This window comes from Zalophus californianus, chromosome 13 (genome assembly GCF_009762305.2).
Source record: "Zalophus californianus isolate mZalCal1 chromosome 13, mZalCal1.pri.v2, whole genome shotgun sequence".
Classification (NCBI taxonomy): Eukaryota; Metazoa; Chordata; class Mammalia; order Carnivora; family Otariidae; genus Zalophus; species Zalophus californianus.
The window spans coordinates 5,347,270-5,360,576 of record NC_045607.1 but is presented as its reverse complement, the minus strand read 5'-3'; the positions used below and the strand labels follow the sequence as shown (position 1 = coordinate 5,360,576).

Here is a 13,307-nt window from a genome sequence, read left to right as displayed (position 1 = left end):
TGAGGGAGTGGGTTGGCAGATGGATCACTCTTCAGGTGAGTGGATGGGTCACTTCCTTGGCAAGGTGGGAATGGTAAAAGCCAGGCGGCAGTCTCTTGGGTCAGCCTACTTCCTGGTCCTCTAGGGAATGGGGAAGGATGGAGAAGTTCCCTCCCAGGAGGATGGGTTATCCTCACTCTGGAATTGCTCACTGGATACCTTTCCTACTGTCCTATCTCCTTGCAGACCCTGTGCCTGCAGTGCTGCTGGCAGCCTGGGTACCTGTGACCCCCATAGCGGACGCTGCCCCTGCAAGAGGAACGTGGAAGGCCACCTGTGTGACAGGTGGGTGAGCCAACCCGACCCTCAGCTTGCTGGGAGTGACTTAAGGGCTCGTGATGTGGAGGAGCAGGGGCAGGGCCCATACAGACCTGGGCAACTTCGCCACCTGTCACCCTTCCTGGGGCACCGTGGGTCTGCCATCCTGGAAGTTATCTAAAGGTTCTGACACTGTTTATACTCTTTTATAAAGATTTATTTATTAGAGAGAGAGAGAGAGTGAGTGCACGAGTGGGAGGCGCAGAGGGAGAGGAAGAGAGACTCTGAAGCACACTCCACGCTCAGCGTGGAGCCTGACGTGGGGCTCGATCTCACGCCCCTGAGACCATGACCTGAGCCGAAACTGAGAGTTGGACTCTTAACTGCGCCACCAGACGCCCCGACACCGCTTATGCTTTGACCCCTACACTGATGGTTATAAGCTGTGATAGCCATTCTTCTTTTACATCTTAAAAAAAAAAAGAGAGAGAGAGAGAGCTGGAAAGGTTAGGAGAGATTCTCTGATCCAGGAATAGCAAATACCTGATACTCCTACCACTGCCCTCCCCACTCACCCCCAGGGCAGACGTCACTAGTGGAATGCCGCGGTCTTTACCATGAGCCCCACTGTAACCTCAGAATCCTCTCTGCCCTACTCCAGGAAGCTTCTACCAGTTGAGCTGCGATTCCAACCGCTTTGCCGTCTTTTGTGGTACAAATGGAGTGTCCGAAGTTCCACAAGGCAAAATTACTTTTCCAAAGCCACATGCTCCTTAAACTTCCTCTTTGGTGTGTTCAGGGGACCTCCTAGCCCCAAGCAGTAGGGCTGGTGGACAAATGTGCATTTACCTCCTTAGGCACGCACCGTCTCCTCTTCCTGGCTTTGGCTCTGACCTCTGAAGCCCTTTGCAATGAGCACAGGGTCTGTCGGGGGCTCTTTGATTCTCTGGCTGCAGACCTGTGTGTGAAGCACCTGACAGCATTATATCGTGGACTCGACTCTTGTCAGTGTGCACTGGGTCTCTACCGGTTCAGAAGAAGCCGTGGCTGGCCCTGGCCTTCACTTGCCTAGGTCAGCCCCAGGCCACTCCCTCACCTCGTCCACATGTGGCCTGCAGGCCCTGAGGTGGGAGCTCGGCTCCCTGCTGGGACTTCCTTCCCTGAGATCCCTCAGGTGAGGAAACAGAGTGGAGTCGGGGAACCGGACCCCCACCTGGGTTCTCCCATGGCTCTGCCCCCCCGCACTTTGCACCTTCAGGGGCTCCTCCCTCTGAGCCTCACTTTGCCCGTTTGTGAAATGGGGCGGCTTGCTGAGCTGTGCTCCTCAGAACCGGCTGGGCCCCAGGGGTCATGGACAGCTTCTTACGAATCCGATACCTCTGCCCCGGCTGGCTCATACGGAGCCCCCAGGTGCAGACCGGGAGTCTGTGAAATGTTTCTCCAGGGCTCCTTGGAGAAATGGCTGATCCCGGGGCTGGGGCCGGGACCATGCTGGATGAGCCCAGAGTGTCTGGTCGTCACAGAGAGCAAGGAAGTGCTTAATTAAAAACAAAACCAGATGAAAACGATCAGAAAAAAACCTCTAAACCAGGCTGGGGGCCTGTGTCAAAAGGACACAAACACCGACCTGAAAGAGCTCCCAGAGCTGGAACAATTTGAACAACAAAATAAATAATGATGGTATTGGATTATAACCCAAAGAATCAAACGAATATCCCTGAGTCCACACTGCTATAAACAGATGAGGGGAGAAAAATAAATAACACTGAGAGAGGACAAATCTTCCTGGTGAAAGAATCCCAAATAATAAATGTGGAAGGAATGGGGAGAAATAGGAAATCAGTTTGAATGTCACAGTAATGGTCGTGATGGGCAAGAGCCACCTAATTGAGTGGGCAGGATTTTAAGGAGAAACAGTATTCGCATGGCCCCAAATATCTCCCTCGCAAAATATTGGGTGATTACAGTGGTGGTGTCCGAGTGTCTTTAATACCCCGCCCTCCAGGGGATGGGGCTGCATTTAGTGACTTCCTCCTGAAGGCAGAAGGTGCAGGAGCCCGGGGGCGGGCTGCACCTTGACCAGGCGGTGAAGCTTGACACTCCCGGTGATCTCACGGGGGCGTCATTTACCCCAACGCGATGTGACGAGAGGGACACTTCCCTCTTACTGCTTCCCCAAACCCATGGCCCCAGTCTAATCATGACACCACATGATTAGAGAAACCCGAATTGCGGGGCATTCTGCAAAACATCTGCACTACTCTTCAAAAGCGTCAAGGTCGTGGATGACAAGAATACTGCGTAGACCGGAGGAGGCACCGTGGTCCCGTGGTCCCGGACCAGATCCGGGCCAGGAAAACTGGCATTGGCGGAAAAAGGGCAGAGATCTTAATCAAATCTGGGGTTTAGTACATAACGCAAACTAACGTGAACTCAGGTGAATTTCTTGGCGCGGTTAAACGCACACTTGCAACGTCGCTGATGTCAGGGAAAGCTGGTCAAGAGGCTACAGGAGCTCTCTGCATGATCTTCGCAACTCCTGTAAATCTGAAAATGTGTGTGTGTGTGTGTGTATATATATATATATATATGTATGTATATATATATATATATATATATATTTGGAAGTTTCCCCAGTGATTCTGACTCACCTTGATCTAGCTGGGATCCCCTGAACCTCCCTGGCTCATTTGCCACCCCCTTCCCCCGGGGCTTGCGCTCCTTTCAGATGTCGCCTGGGGACGTTTAACCTGCAACCCCACCACCCGGCCGGCTGCACCAGCTGCTTCTGCTACGGCCACTCCAAGGTGTGTGCGGCCGCTGCCCAGTTTCGGGAGCACCACATCCTCTCCGACCTCCGCCAGGGTAGGAAGCGCCTCCCATCACCCCCACAGCGACCTCCGGGCGGGGGGGTCGGTCCTGCTCCGGGGAGATCCTGCGGTGCTGGGGACGGGGGTAGGGGTGGGGGGTGGGAAGGAGGGGGCAGCCTCAGGCTGCAGGGGAGGTGTCTCCCACAGGCTCACACACACAGGCCACACAAGATGTGCCCCTCTGCACCCTTCAGCACTCCCCAGTACCTACCTGCACCCCTTGGCTCCCTCCCTAGCCTCCAGCAGGGTTGGGAGCTGGGTAGGTGGCAGCCTTTAGATCCTGTGGGGGATTTTCTAATCAGTCTGTCAAGACTGATTAGGACCGCCCTTGACGTGTCCCAGTGCTGGGGATTCACGAACAATCCCCTGGACTCCATTTATTGAGCACTTGCTGTGTGCCAGGCACTGTGCTGAGCTCTTTACATGCACGGAACCCACGGAGTCCTTGGAAGGTAGGTATTCTCATTCCCATTTTACAGACGAGACAACTGAGGCCCAGAAAAGGTACGCCACAGAGTTTAGTGGTTGGCATCCAGGTTTGTCAGCTCCTGAGTTTTGCTCTCAGCTGCTCTGCCAGCCTTCTGTCTGGGACAGGGTCCGGGGGTACCAGGGTGCCCTGGGTCCCCAACTGCAGGTGTGTGCACGTGCATCTTTGGAGCTGGAGGGCAGTGGAGCTCTGCATTAAATCACAGCCTACAGGGACCCCTGCCGTGGCCCACAGAGTCCCCTGACCCCTGCATCTCCGCCAGGCAGGAGGGGCCCCAGACAAGGGGCAGTGCGCCCTCTGCTGGACACTGCACAGAAAGCAGGACGGAGATGGGACCCCGCCTTGAGGTCACCTGGTGCGGGATGGGGGTGGGGGGGGCGCGTCTAGGGTGTTAGCATCAGATGGGACTCATTTTATAGATCCTAAGAACAATACCATTTTCTGTTCTCACGTTGAGCCAGGTGCTGGGTTTGGTGCCTCTGTCTCAGTATCTCGTATACCTCACTGTGACCCTCAGGCCACAGTTCTCAAACTTTTTTGGTCCCTAGATCCCTTCATGCTCTTGGAAAATTACTGAGGACCTCCAAGTACTGTTCTTTACGTGGGTAGTTTACATGGGTATTTTCTGTATTAGAAATGAAAACAGTAATTTTAAAATAGTTATATATTAATTCACTTAAAAATGACCAGAATAAACGTGTAACATAAAATAATATCAGCCCATGCAAAATAGCTCTTTTTTGAGGGGAAAAAAGAGGGGAGTGCACGTGTATTCTTTCTCACATCTCTTTAAGGCTGGATTAGTAGAGCTCAGTCTGTTGTGATAGCACATGACTTGCAGTTTCTGGAAAATTCCACCGTGTGTTGGTCAGACGCAGCATGAAAGATGCAAATTTCATCTTTGTGTTACTATGAAGATAGCTCGAACTCGTGGGTTGCCTGAAAGAGTCTCAAGGATCTCCCGGGGTATTTAGACCAACTTTGAGAACTGTTGCCAGGGCCAGAGGTACTCCATTGTCCTCATTTTGCAGATGAGGAACCAGCTTCAGAGAGGTGAAGTAACTTGCCCAGCGTCACACAGCCAGTGAGGGGCAGAACTTAGTCTAGCACCAGGGAGCCGCAGACCTCCTCTTTCTGACCGCTTTCCCTTCATTCCTCCCTCCTCACCCCTCCGGTGCCCCAGGGGTCAGGCCTTCACCCCCTTTCCCAGCTGCTCCCTTGGGGTCATTTGCTCTATGCCCTGCTCTGCTTGGGGTAGTGCCGTCACCAGAGGGAGGGTGGACAGGACAGGGGTTGGGAAGGTCTGGGTTCTCACCCTGGCTTGACCACTTCCTAAGGAGGTAGCCTCCTTGAGTGCAGTGGGGCTAATGACACATGCATCACAGAGGACAGGCTTGGTGAGGTTGTGGTGAGGAAGTTCTCTGAAGATCTGAGGTTGAGGTCAAGAACAGTACTGTCAAAGATGGCCTGTTGTTCCAGTGCCCCGTGCTGGGGTCTCCAGACTGTGTCCTATGTTGTATTCAGGGCCCACTGAAGGGGCAAGGCAGGCTCAGAGGTTTGACCTTGCCCGAAGCAGAGCCAGCACCCTGAGCTTTCTCACTTTTCCTGGGGCTACCTCCCCCGCTAAGACCCCCATGCTGACTCTGGGGTGGGGGTCTGAGCTGCCTGGCTGTGGGCAGCATGGAGCACCAGCTGGCTCTCACCACCCCCCAACCCCCACCTGTCTCTAGAATAGTCTCTCCCCACCTACCGGGGTCAGTTGTTTCAGGCTGTGCTCAGGCCTCTGGGGGCCATCAGTGGGACCCCTGGGAAGGATGTGAAGAGGGAGGGGGTGGAGGCCACCCTCCAGAGCCTCACACGGCCATGTGTGTTTGCTGTCTAGGAGCCCAGGGCTGGCGGACCGGAAGTGGGGGGGGCCCCGAGCATCCTGCACGATGGAGCCCAAGGGGGCTCCTCCTGAATCCAGAAGACGAGGAGGAACTTATGCTACCAGGTACGTGGGGTTGGCAGGGCTGCCCCACGTTCATTTCCTGCTGTGCCAAATGACCACCAACCCAGTGGCTGAAAACAATGCAAATTTATTCTCTCCACGTCCTGGAGGCCAGAAGTCTGAAATGGGTCTCCCGGGGCTAAAATCACAGCATCCACAGGGTTGCGCTCTGAGGCTCCAGGGGAGAATCTGTTCCCTTGCTTTCTCCAGCTTCTGAGGGCACCCACATCCCTCGGCTCGAGACCCCTCCTCTGTCTTTAGAGCCGAGGGGTCTCTCCCTGTTGTAGCTCTGTGACGCCAGTTCTTCTTACTCCCTCTTCCGCAGCAGGAAGGGCTTTGTGATTACACTGGGCCCCGGCAGATGATCCAAAATAATCTCTCTACTCTAAGGTCAGCTGATGAACAACCTTCATCCCATCTGCACTCTTCCATTGCCCCTGCCATGCAACATACCGTATTCACAGATTTCTTGGATCAGGACATGGATACCTTTGGGGGCCATTTTTCCACCAACCACATCCCCCGTAGAGTCTGCTGGAGCACCCCACCCCCGGCCTGCTTTCTGATCAAGGGCTTGCCACCAGGCTCCTTCAGCGCCCAGAAATCCCTGTGCATCAGTCCATCAGTCTCTCACCCCGCCTGGCCATGACACCCTCCTCCCAGGGTCCTGGGATTCCTGCAGAAGCAAGAAGTTCTAGATTATTCTGAACCACCCCCCCACCAAGTAGGGCAACTTTGGTCTCCTGGGAACTGTACCGGACCTGGAACCAGGATCCGGGAGTCCATTCTTAGCCCTCCCATGGCCAGATTCTGGGTCCACTGGCTCCCCCAACCCAGTCCTGCCCTTGACCTCCCTCTCCGAGAAGGGCTGGAGCGATGGCGCGCAGACATCCATCCGGCTTGCTTTGTGGACACAGCACCTGGCAAGAAGCAAAAGTCCAGGGGTCCTGAGACCCCCGTCCCAGGGCAGGTGCTCCAAGCTCAGAGGTCCAAGAGCACAAAACACACACTGCTCTGTGGCTGCTTTGTCGACAGGCTTAAGAAAAAGTAGTTTTATGCTTAAGAAGTATTTGCTGGGTCCTGTGCCGGGCGCTGGGCACAGTGCAGTGGGTGAGGCAGGTGGACGGACTCAACCATTTTGATTTCACATCTCGATACGCACCACATTCTACCAACACGCTCTGCCTCCCACTGATTCCTGAGTGCCGGGGAACGGGAGGGAGATAAGCAGCGAGGGGCCGGTGGGGCCCTTTCCTGCCATGTGGGGGTTTTTAAGCTGAAGCCGTTGGAAGATACAGAAAAACAATCCCGAGTTCGAAGGCTGTGATAGGGCCCCTGGGTCCTCTGTGTTTCTTAGGAGGCCACCACCTTCTTTCTGCTCGAAACATGTTCTGACGCCCGTGGAAAGCGTGGCCTCGGGGCGGTCAGCGCCCCTGCTTAGCCACACGTGTAGCAGGCTTACCTTGGGCGTGCTCTGAGCCTCACCAAGCGCCCCCACGCGTGGGACCACCAGAAGCTGCTGGTGGGGTATTGTGAGCACGGATTGTGACGGGGACGGCTGGGTGCCACCACCGTGTGCAACGTGCGTGTCTGCTCTGCTCCCAGAGACTCCGTTATCCCATCAGGCTTCACTTATAAAACCCAAGCTCGAGACAGTGACGGCAGAGCAGTAAGCCAGGCGTGGAGCCCTGTGTTAACTGCAGGGGCAAAGGGACATGAAGCCGGCCTGCAGGGGGTTGTGCGGCCACCCTCAGCGTCTGCTTTGCAGGGAGCCTTTGGCTTTCTCCCTGCTGTCGCTTTATCTTGTTTGGATATTTAATTGTCAATAAAATCAATATACTGGAGACACTTAAAATCTTTAAAATTAAGCTAATTAAGTGAAGACAAGCCTTTCTCTCGTCTTCAGAGAAGTTCCTGGGAGATCAGCGGTTCAGCTACGGACAGACCCTCACACTGACCTTCTGGGTCCCCCCCGGGGGCTCCCCACTCCCCGTGCAGCTGAGGCTGGAAGGGGTGGGTCTGGCCCTGACTCTGCAGCACTCCAGACTTTCCGGCCCCCCCGATGCCGGGCAGCCCGGGGAGGTGCAGCTCAGGTTCGAGTAAGTGTCTTGCTGTGTCCTGAGAGCGGGGGCCGGGCAGTCAGGGTGGTCCCCGAGGTCTGGGCACACGTGGATCGTCCTGTGGTCTGGGGCCTCCTGCCCTCTCTGCCCCTGCTGGAGGCTCCTTGGCACCACCTGCCCCCAGCCTTGGGTTCCAGTTTGACGCCCTCCCCTGCCAGGTTGCGGGAGACCTCCGAGGACGTGGACCTTCCGCTGCCCCCCTTCCACTTCCAGCGGCTGCTCGCCAATCTGACGGCTCTGCGCATCCGGGCTGGTGGTCGGAGCCCAAGCCCTTCTGGTCAGTAACGATAAGGACAGCCCCCATCTCCAGAACCAGCCAGGTCCCGGGGCTCCTTTGTGCATAGCCTTGCTGAGTCCCCACAGCAGACAGTTACCGCCCCCGTTTTACCACAGAGACCCCTGAAGGTCAGCGAAGTAGGACCCTTGCCAAGGGGCATGTAACTGGTAAGGGCCGGGAGGGTGGACCCGAGGACAGAGGCAGGCGCTGGACGGGTAAGGGGCCCGAGGGTGGACAGCTCTAAGAGACAGATGTGTGGCCATGAAGCAGCCAAGAACTGTTGCGTGCCGTCCGGCCACGGCGGAATCCACCACTGCCAGAAGGCAGGATCTCTGAGGGTCCTCTGTGGGCACTGGGCTCCGGAGCAGGTCCCAGAGTTGGCGCCTCCTGCTGGTCACTGGTGGTATTGCACCTAAGCCTCCCTGAGCGCAGATCCAGTTTCTGAACCTTCTCACAGAGGGGGCTGGGTCAGGACCCAGCTTTCCAGGGGGCTTTCTCACCCTGCTCACATGGTGATGGTCCTGATGGTCCTCTGACTGTTCCTGGTTCCCCCTTCTTTCCTTAATGTACTTTCTCCTTCTCTCTCTACCCCCCCCCCCCCACCCCGGCTCCCATACCTATATGTGCCTAGACTGGACATCTTCAGTACTTCCCTTTTAGAAGAGGTATCTCACATAGGACACCCCTTTACTATCTGGAAGGGAAACTTAGAGATATTGTAACCTATCTAGACACAATTTTTAAAAACCAATATAGTATCCTAGTTGTAATCTACAGAGCAAATAAAAGGAAAGTAAACGACATACGAAAGTAATTGATTTCCAAAGTGTCAGTGCTCAGGCATGACCACACTGGACAAGAGTTGTTGTGACAAGAGTTTCCCCCACTGTGATGAGTAAGTGTGCGTGTCAGAGAAACCGAAGCTCGGGAGCCACTTGCATATGTGCAGAGCAGGGAAATTGTGACGCGGAGGTGTGTGCATGGCTAATGCTAGCATAAAAACCAGGGTCAGGATCAGCTGTCCCCAGGCAGACTTACTTGAGCGTGTGGCGGACTCTCACTGATGGAGACAGAAGCCGCTGGTTTGCGTGGCCACAGGCGGCAGGGAGATGGTGAGAAAGGGGGTGCAGTTTTGCCACCTTGGTCAGTGCGGTTCTTTGAAAAGGTTTACTTAGCCTTGGTGGTTTCATTGCTTCGTTAGGGGGTAAAAAAAGCCTTGGCAAAGTAACCATCCATTTGTGGGTGAAGCTGTAAAGCCAAGTTTCAATTACCCATCTGAATATGATTGACCCTTGTTCCTTAAGCCTTGTACATTTGTCATCTTGAAATCATCACTAAATCGGATTATTGGCCAGATCACTGTGAGTGGGGCAGTTAGAGGGGACCATAGCGCAGACAGGGTACACACTGGTGACAGACTCCCAGAACTGGGGGGTGGGGCACCAGTGACATGATTTTCTGAAGTGGTGAGTGACTCTCGGGAAGAATCTCAGCATCACAAAGCATGGCGTTCCCTCCACGTTAACAGTACCTGCGTTACTAGACAATCCCATGTACACCTAAACATTCAGAAATGCCTTGTGCTAATGTTTAATTAATGGAGTTGGAGTCTGGGCTCACATGTTTGCAAAGGGGCACCCCTGCCCCTTTTGGCATCCAGACGGACATTTGAAAGTCATGGGGGTGGGGTGCCTGGGTGGCTCAGTCGTTAAGCGTCTGCCTTCGGCTCAGGTCATGATCCCGGGGTCCTGGGATTAAGCACGGCATCGAGCTCCCTGCTCAGCGGAAAGCCTGCTTCTCCCTCTCCCACTCCCCCTGCTTGTGCTCTCTCTGTCAAATAAATAAAAAAATTTTATGTTTATTTTTATTTCTGCTCATGTCAGGGTGTCTGATAGCCCTGGGCCTTGTCTCCCCATCATTGTGACAACCAGAACAGCCACAACTTGCTTCTAGGGAGTGATTGGCTACTTTTGAGAACCTTGACTTCTGGGGCCGCTTCAAGTCCAGGCTTGGGGGTTGTAACCCAGCCCCTCCTGCCTCAGCTCCCTCGTTCTCTTTGGAGCTTCAACCCCATCATCCTTGCCTGTGCTCCCCAAAGCCTCCCTGATCCCCAGGTCACCCTGATGAGCCTTCTTGTAGGAATTTCATTTCTGCCACTCACTCAGTCTTCAGTTAACAGATGTTCACAAAGCACCTACTTAGGCCGGGCCTGTGCTGGGTGCCGGGGCAAACTGGAGAGGCAGGTGGGCATACCGACCGTCCCTCTCTCCGCCCCTCCGCCAGCCCCAGACCTGCTTTTCCCACTGATGATGTTCTGGGCTATCTCTCTCCATGCACTTGCTTTTTTTCAGCGAATAATGTGTCTTGGAGGCCGTTACTTGTCTTACACATAGAAAAGGCTGGTTGTCCGTCCACCACTTATTGTTCCATGGTATAGATGCTCCCTAAAGTTTCAACCATCCCCCTATTCCTAGACATTGAAGTGGTTTCTGGTTTTTCACTATGCAAACAGTGCTGCAGAGAACAGGGAAGAGCTCCATAGAAAGGTCTTTGTCTCCTTGTGCAAGTCTGTCTGTAGCATCAGTTCCTCAAAATGGAAATGTTCGGTGTTAGGTCAAAGAGGGCACATTTTAAGTTTTGATACCTGCTGCCAGATTGTCCTACAGAAAGGCTGTACCAATCTTTGTTCTCAGGGCACGTGTCCACCCTCCTCCACTGTCTACCTGCTCTGGTTCTTCTCCAGGGTTGGTGGATCATTGTTATATTTTGCCCTAAGATTCTAGTTTTCTGGAGGAAGGTTGGTCTGATAGGGGCTCTCTTGCGTCACTAGTAACAGAACCCTCAATTAAGCGTCTGCCTTTGGCTCAGGTCATGATCTCCGAGTCCCGGGATCAAGCCCCACATCCCTGGGGCGGGCTCCCTGCTCAGCGGGGAGTCTGCTCCTCCCTCTCACTCTGCTCCTCCCCCTCCTCGTGCTCTCTCTCTCTCACTCACTCTCCTTCTCAAATAAAATCTTTAAAAAAAAAAAAAAGGAAAAAGAAACCAGAACCCATGAGTTCCTCACACCATCTTTCCTGTCATTGATCTTTATTTATTTTTAAAGATTTTATTTATTTTGAGAGAGAGAGAGCATGAGCTGAGGGAGGGTCAGAGGGAGAGGGAGAAGCAGACGCCCCACTGAGCGTGGAAACTGACACAGGGCTCGATCGCAGGACCCCAAGATCATGACCATGATCAAACCCTGTGTCAGGTTCCACGCTCAGTGGGGCATCTGCTTCTCGCTGAGCCAAAGACAGATGCTTAACTGACTGAGCCACCCAGGCACCCCTCCTGTCATTGATCTTTAAATGCTTACCGATCTGAGGGGCGTGAATGGTATCCTCCTTGTTTAAATTTACATATCTCTAAAAACCCATGAGAATGAATGTCTTTCCATAGAATTCCCAGCCATATCCATTTTTCGTTCTGAAAATTACCTTATTTTTCCTTTGTCCTTTGTTTTTTTTAAATTGTAATTGACTCATAGACTGCCTTTCTGTATGTGGGCCAATAACCCTCCCTTTGCCTGTTACGTATGTGAATAGGAAGGTCTTGGGGGGCCAGAGTGTGTGCCCATAACTCTCTTCCTCTCTATTCTCGTTCTGCAGGCCAGGTGTTCCTGACCGAGGTCCGGCTCATATCCGCCCAGCGGGGGCTCTCCCCCCCAGCCTCCTGGGTGGAGACCTGCTCATGTCCCAAGGGGTACACAGGCCAGTTCTGTGAATCCTGTGCTCCGGGATACAAGAGGGAGACACCACTGGGGGGTCCCTATACCGCCTGTGTCCCCTGCACCTGCAACCAGCATGGCACCTGTGACCCCCACACAGGTGAGTCTTGGCACCCCATCCACAAGGCCCTGGGACCTCAGCACAGCCGATGACCTGAGCAGGGTCAGCTGTGTGCATGCGCGGGTGATCACCAAGAGCAATACTCATGAAATGGTGTCATCAGGTTCCTCCCCATGCCAGGACCTCTCTATACACTACATCGTTGACTCTGGCCGTTAGTGTCCCATCTTACAGGTGAGGGGCCCAAGGTGCAGGGTGGCCTCTCAGCAGGTAGGTAGCAGAGCTGCTCCTGCCACAAGTTCACTACCAGCAGTTCTTCCCCCACTTATAGCCAAGGAAACGCAGAGAGAGCCCTCGAGCAAGGTCACCAGGCAGGAGCTGCTGGATGGGGCCTCTCTCCACACCCAGGCCCTCCTGCTGCCCTCCTGGAGCAGTGGGGGCGGGGGGGTGGTCTCTGAGAAGGGAAATGCCTGCACTGGAGCAGACAAAGGACAGCAGCCTGGGAATCAGCAGACTAGCTAGCATGGACAGACACACAGACACACACTACTTACCAGGGGGCTCCTCCAGTCTTTGGCTGAGGCAGGCATCACTAATCGAGCCCAGATGAGGCCTCCCAATGCTTCCGGGCACTGTTCCAGGTGGCCCCTACTGAGGAAGTGTGATGCACGGCCGGTCCGTCACCCCTCGGAGCCTTTCGCCACCCCGTGACTTCCTGCTCCGTTTGGGCAGGTCCTCACCCGTCAGATGGGCAGCGAGGCCACAGCTGCTCACACTGGATAGAAAGAGTGAGCACAGGGGTGTGGGCCGAGGCAGTGACCAGACGAAAGCAGCATGGGCATGATGGTCCCCCCTGGATTGGCCACCCTGAATTTCCTCTATTCCCCCCACCCCATTGGGTGCTGCCAGCCCTCCTGGAAGCGGTGGTCTTGCATCACTGAGCCCTTCTCAGTGGGGCTCCTCCCTCAGTCCCTGGCCATGGTGCCTCCCTTCCCCAGGGCACAGGCTCTGATCAGACTCCAGGTGCTGGAGAAGGGAGTTTGCACCATCTCCCAGCATGAGCAACGAGTGGGGGCGGGGGTCTGTTCCATGAGACCAGGCCACCTCTGGGAACCTGCAGACCCCATACACGGGGAGCCTCCTTGCAAACTCCTGTCAGGAACAGACTCCTGGGTCTCTGTCGCTCTTTGGCCCCTGAGGTTAAGAGAACACAGAGGAAGGGGCAGGAAAACCGTAAGTGTAGACACGGATGTGCCATCTGTTGGGTCGCTGATAGGTTTTGGAATACAAAATACCAACGCTAAGAGTCCTGGATCATTCTGTGAGCCGGGGACTGTGCGGGGCACTCTGGCTGCATCCTGACGAAAACCCTCGAGGTCAGAGCCCTTGTTGTGTCCATCTTGCAGATGGGGACACTGAGGCACAGGGTGTTAGATGGT

General features: G+C 54.6%; 1 protein-coding gene across 1 annotated transcript in view; it reads left to right on the top strand.

Moving 5' to 3' along the window:
• LAMC3 (laminin subunit gamma 3) overlaps nucleotides 1-13,307 on the top strand; it is a 57,343-nt gene that overhangs the window by 24,496 nt on the left and 19,540 nt on the right. Inside the window, 6 exon segments of the mRNA XM_027616943.2 lie at nucleotides 226-324; nucleotides 3,026-3,162; nucleotides 5,537-5,647; nucleotides 7,551-7,743; nucleotides 7,923-8,041; nucleotides 11,689-11,907. Of these exon segments, the coding sequence (XP_027472744.2) occupies nucleotides 226-324; nucleotides 3,026-3,162; nucleotides 5,537-5,647; nucleotides 7,551-7,743; nucleotides 7,923-8,041; nucleotides 11,689-11,907 (878 nt within the window).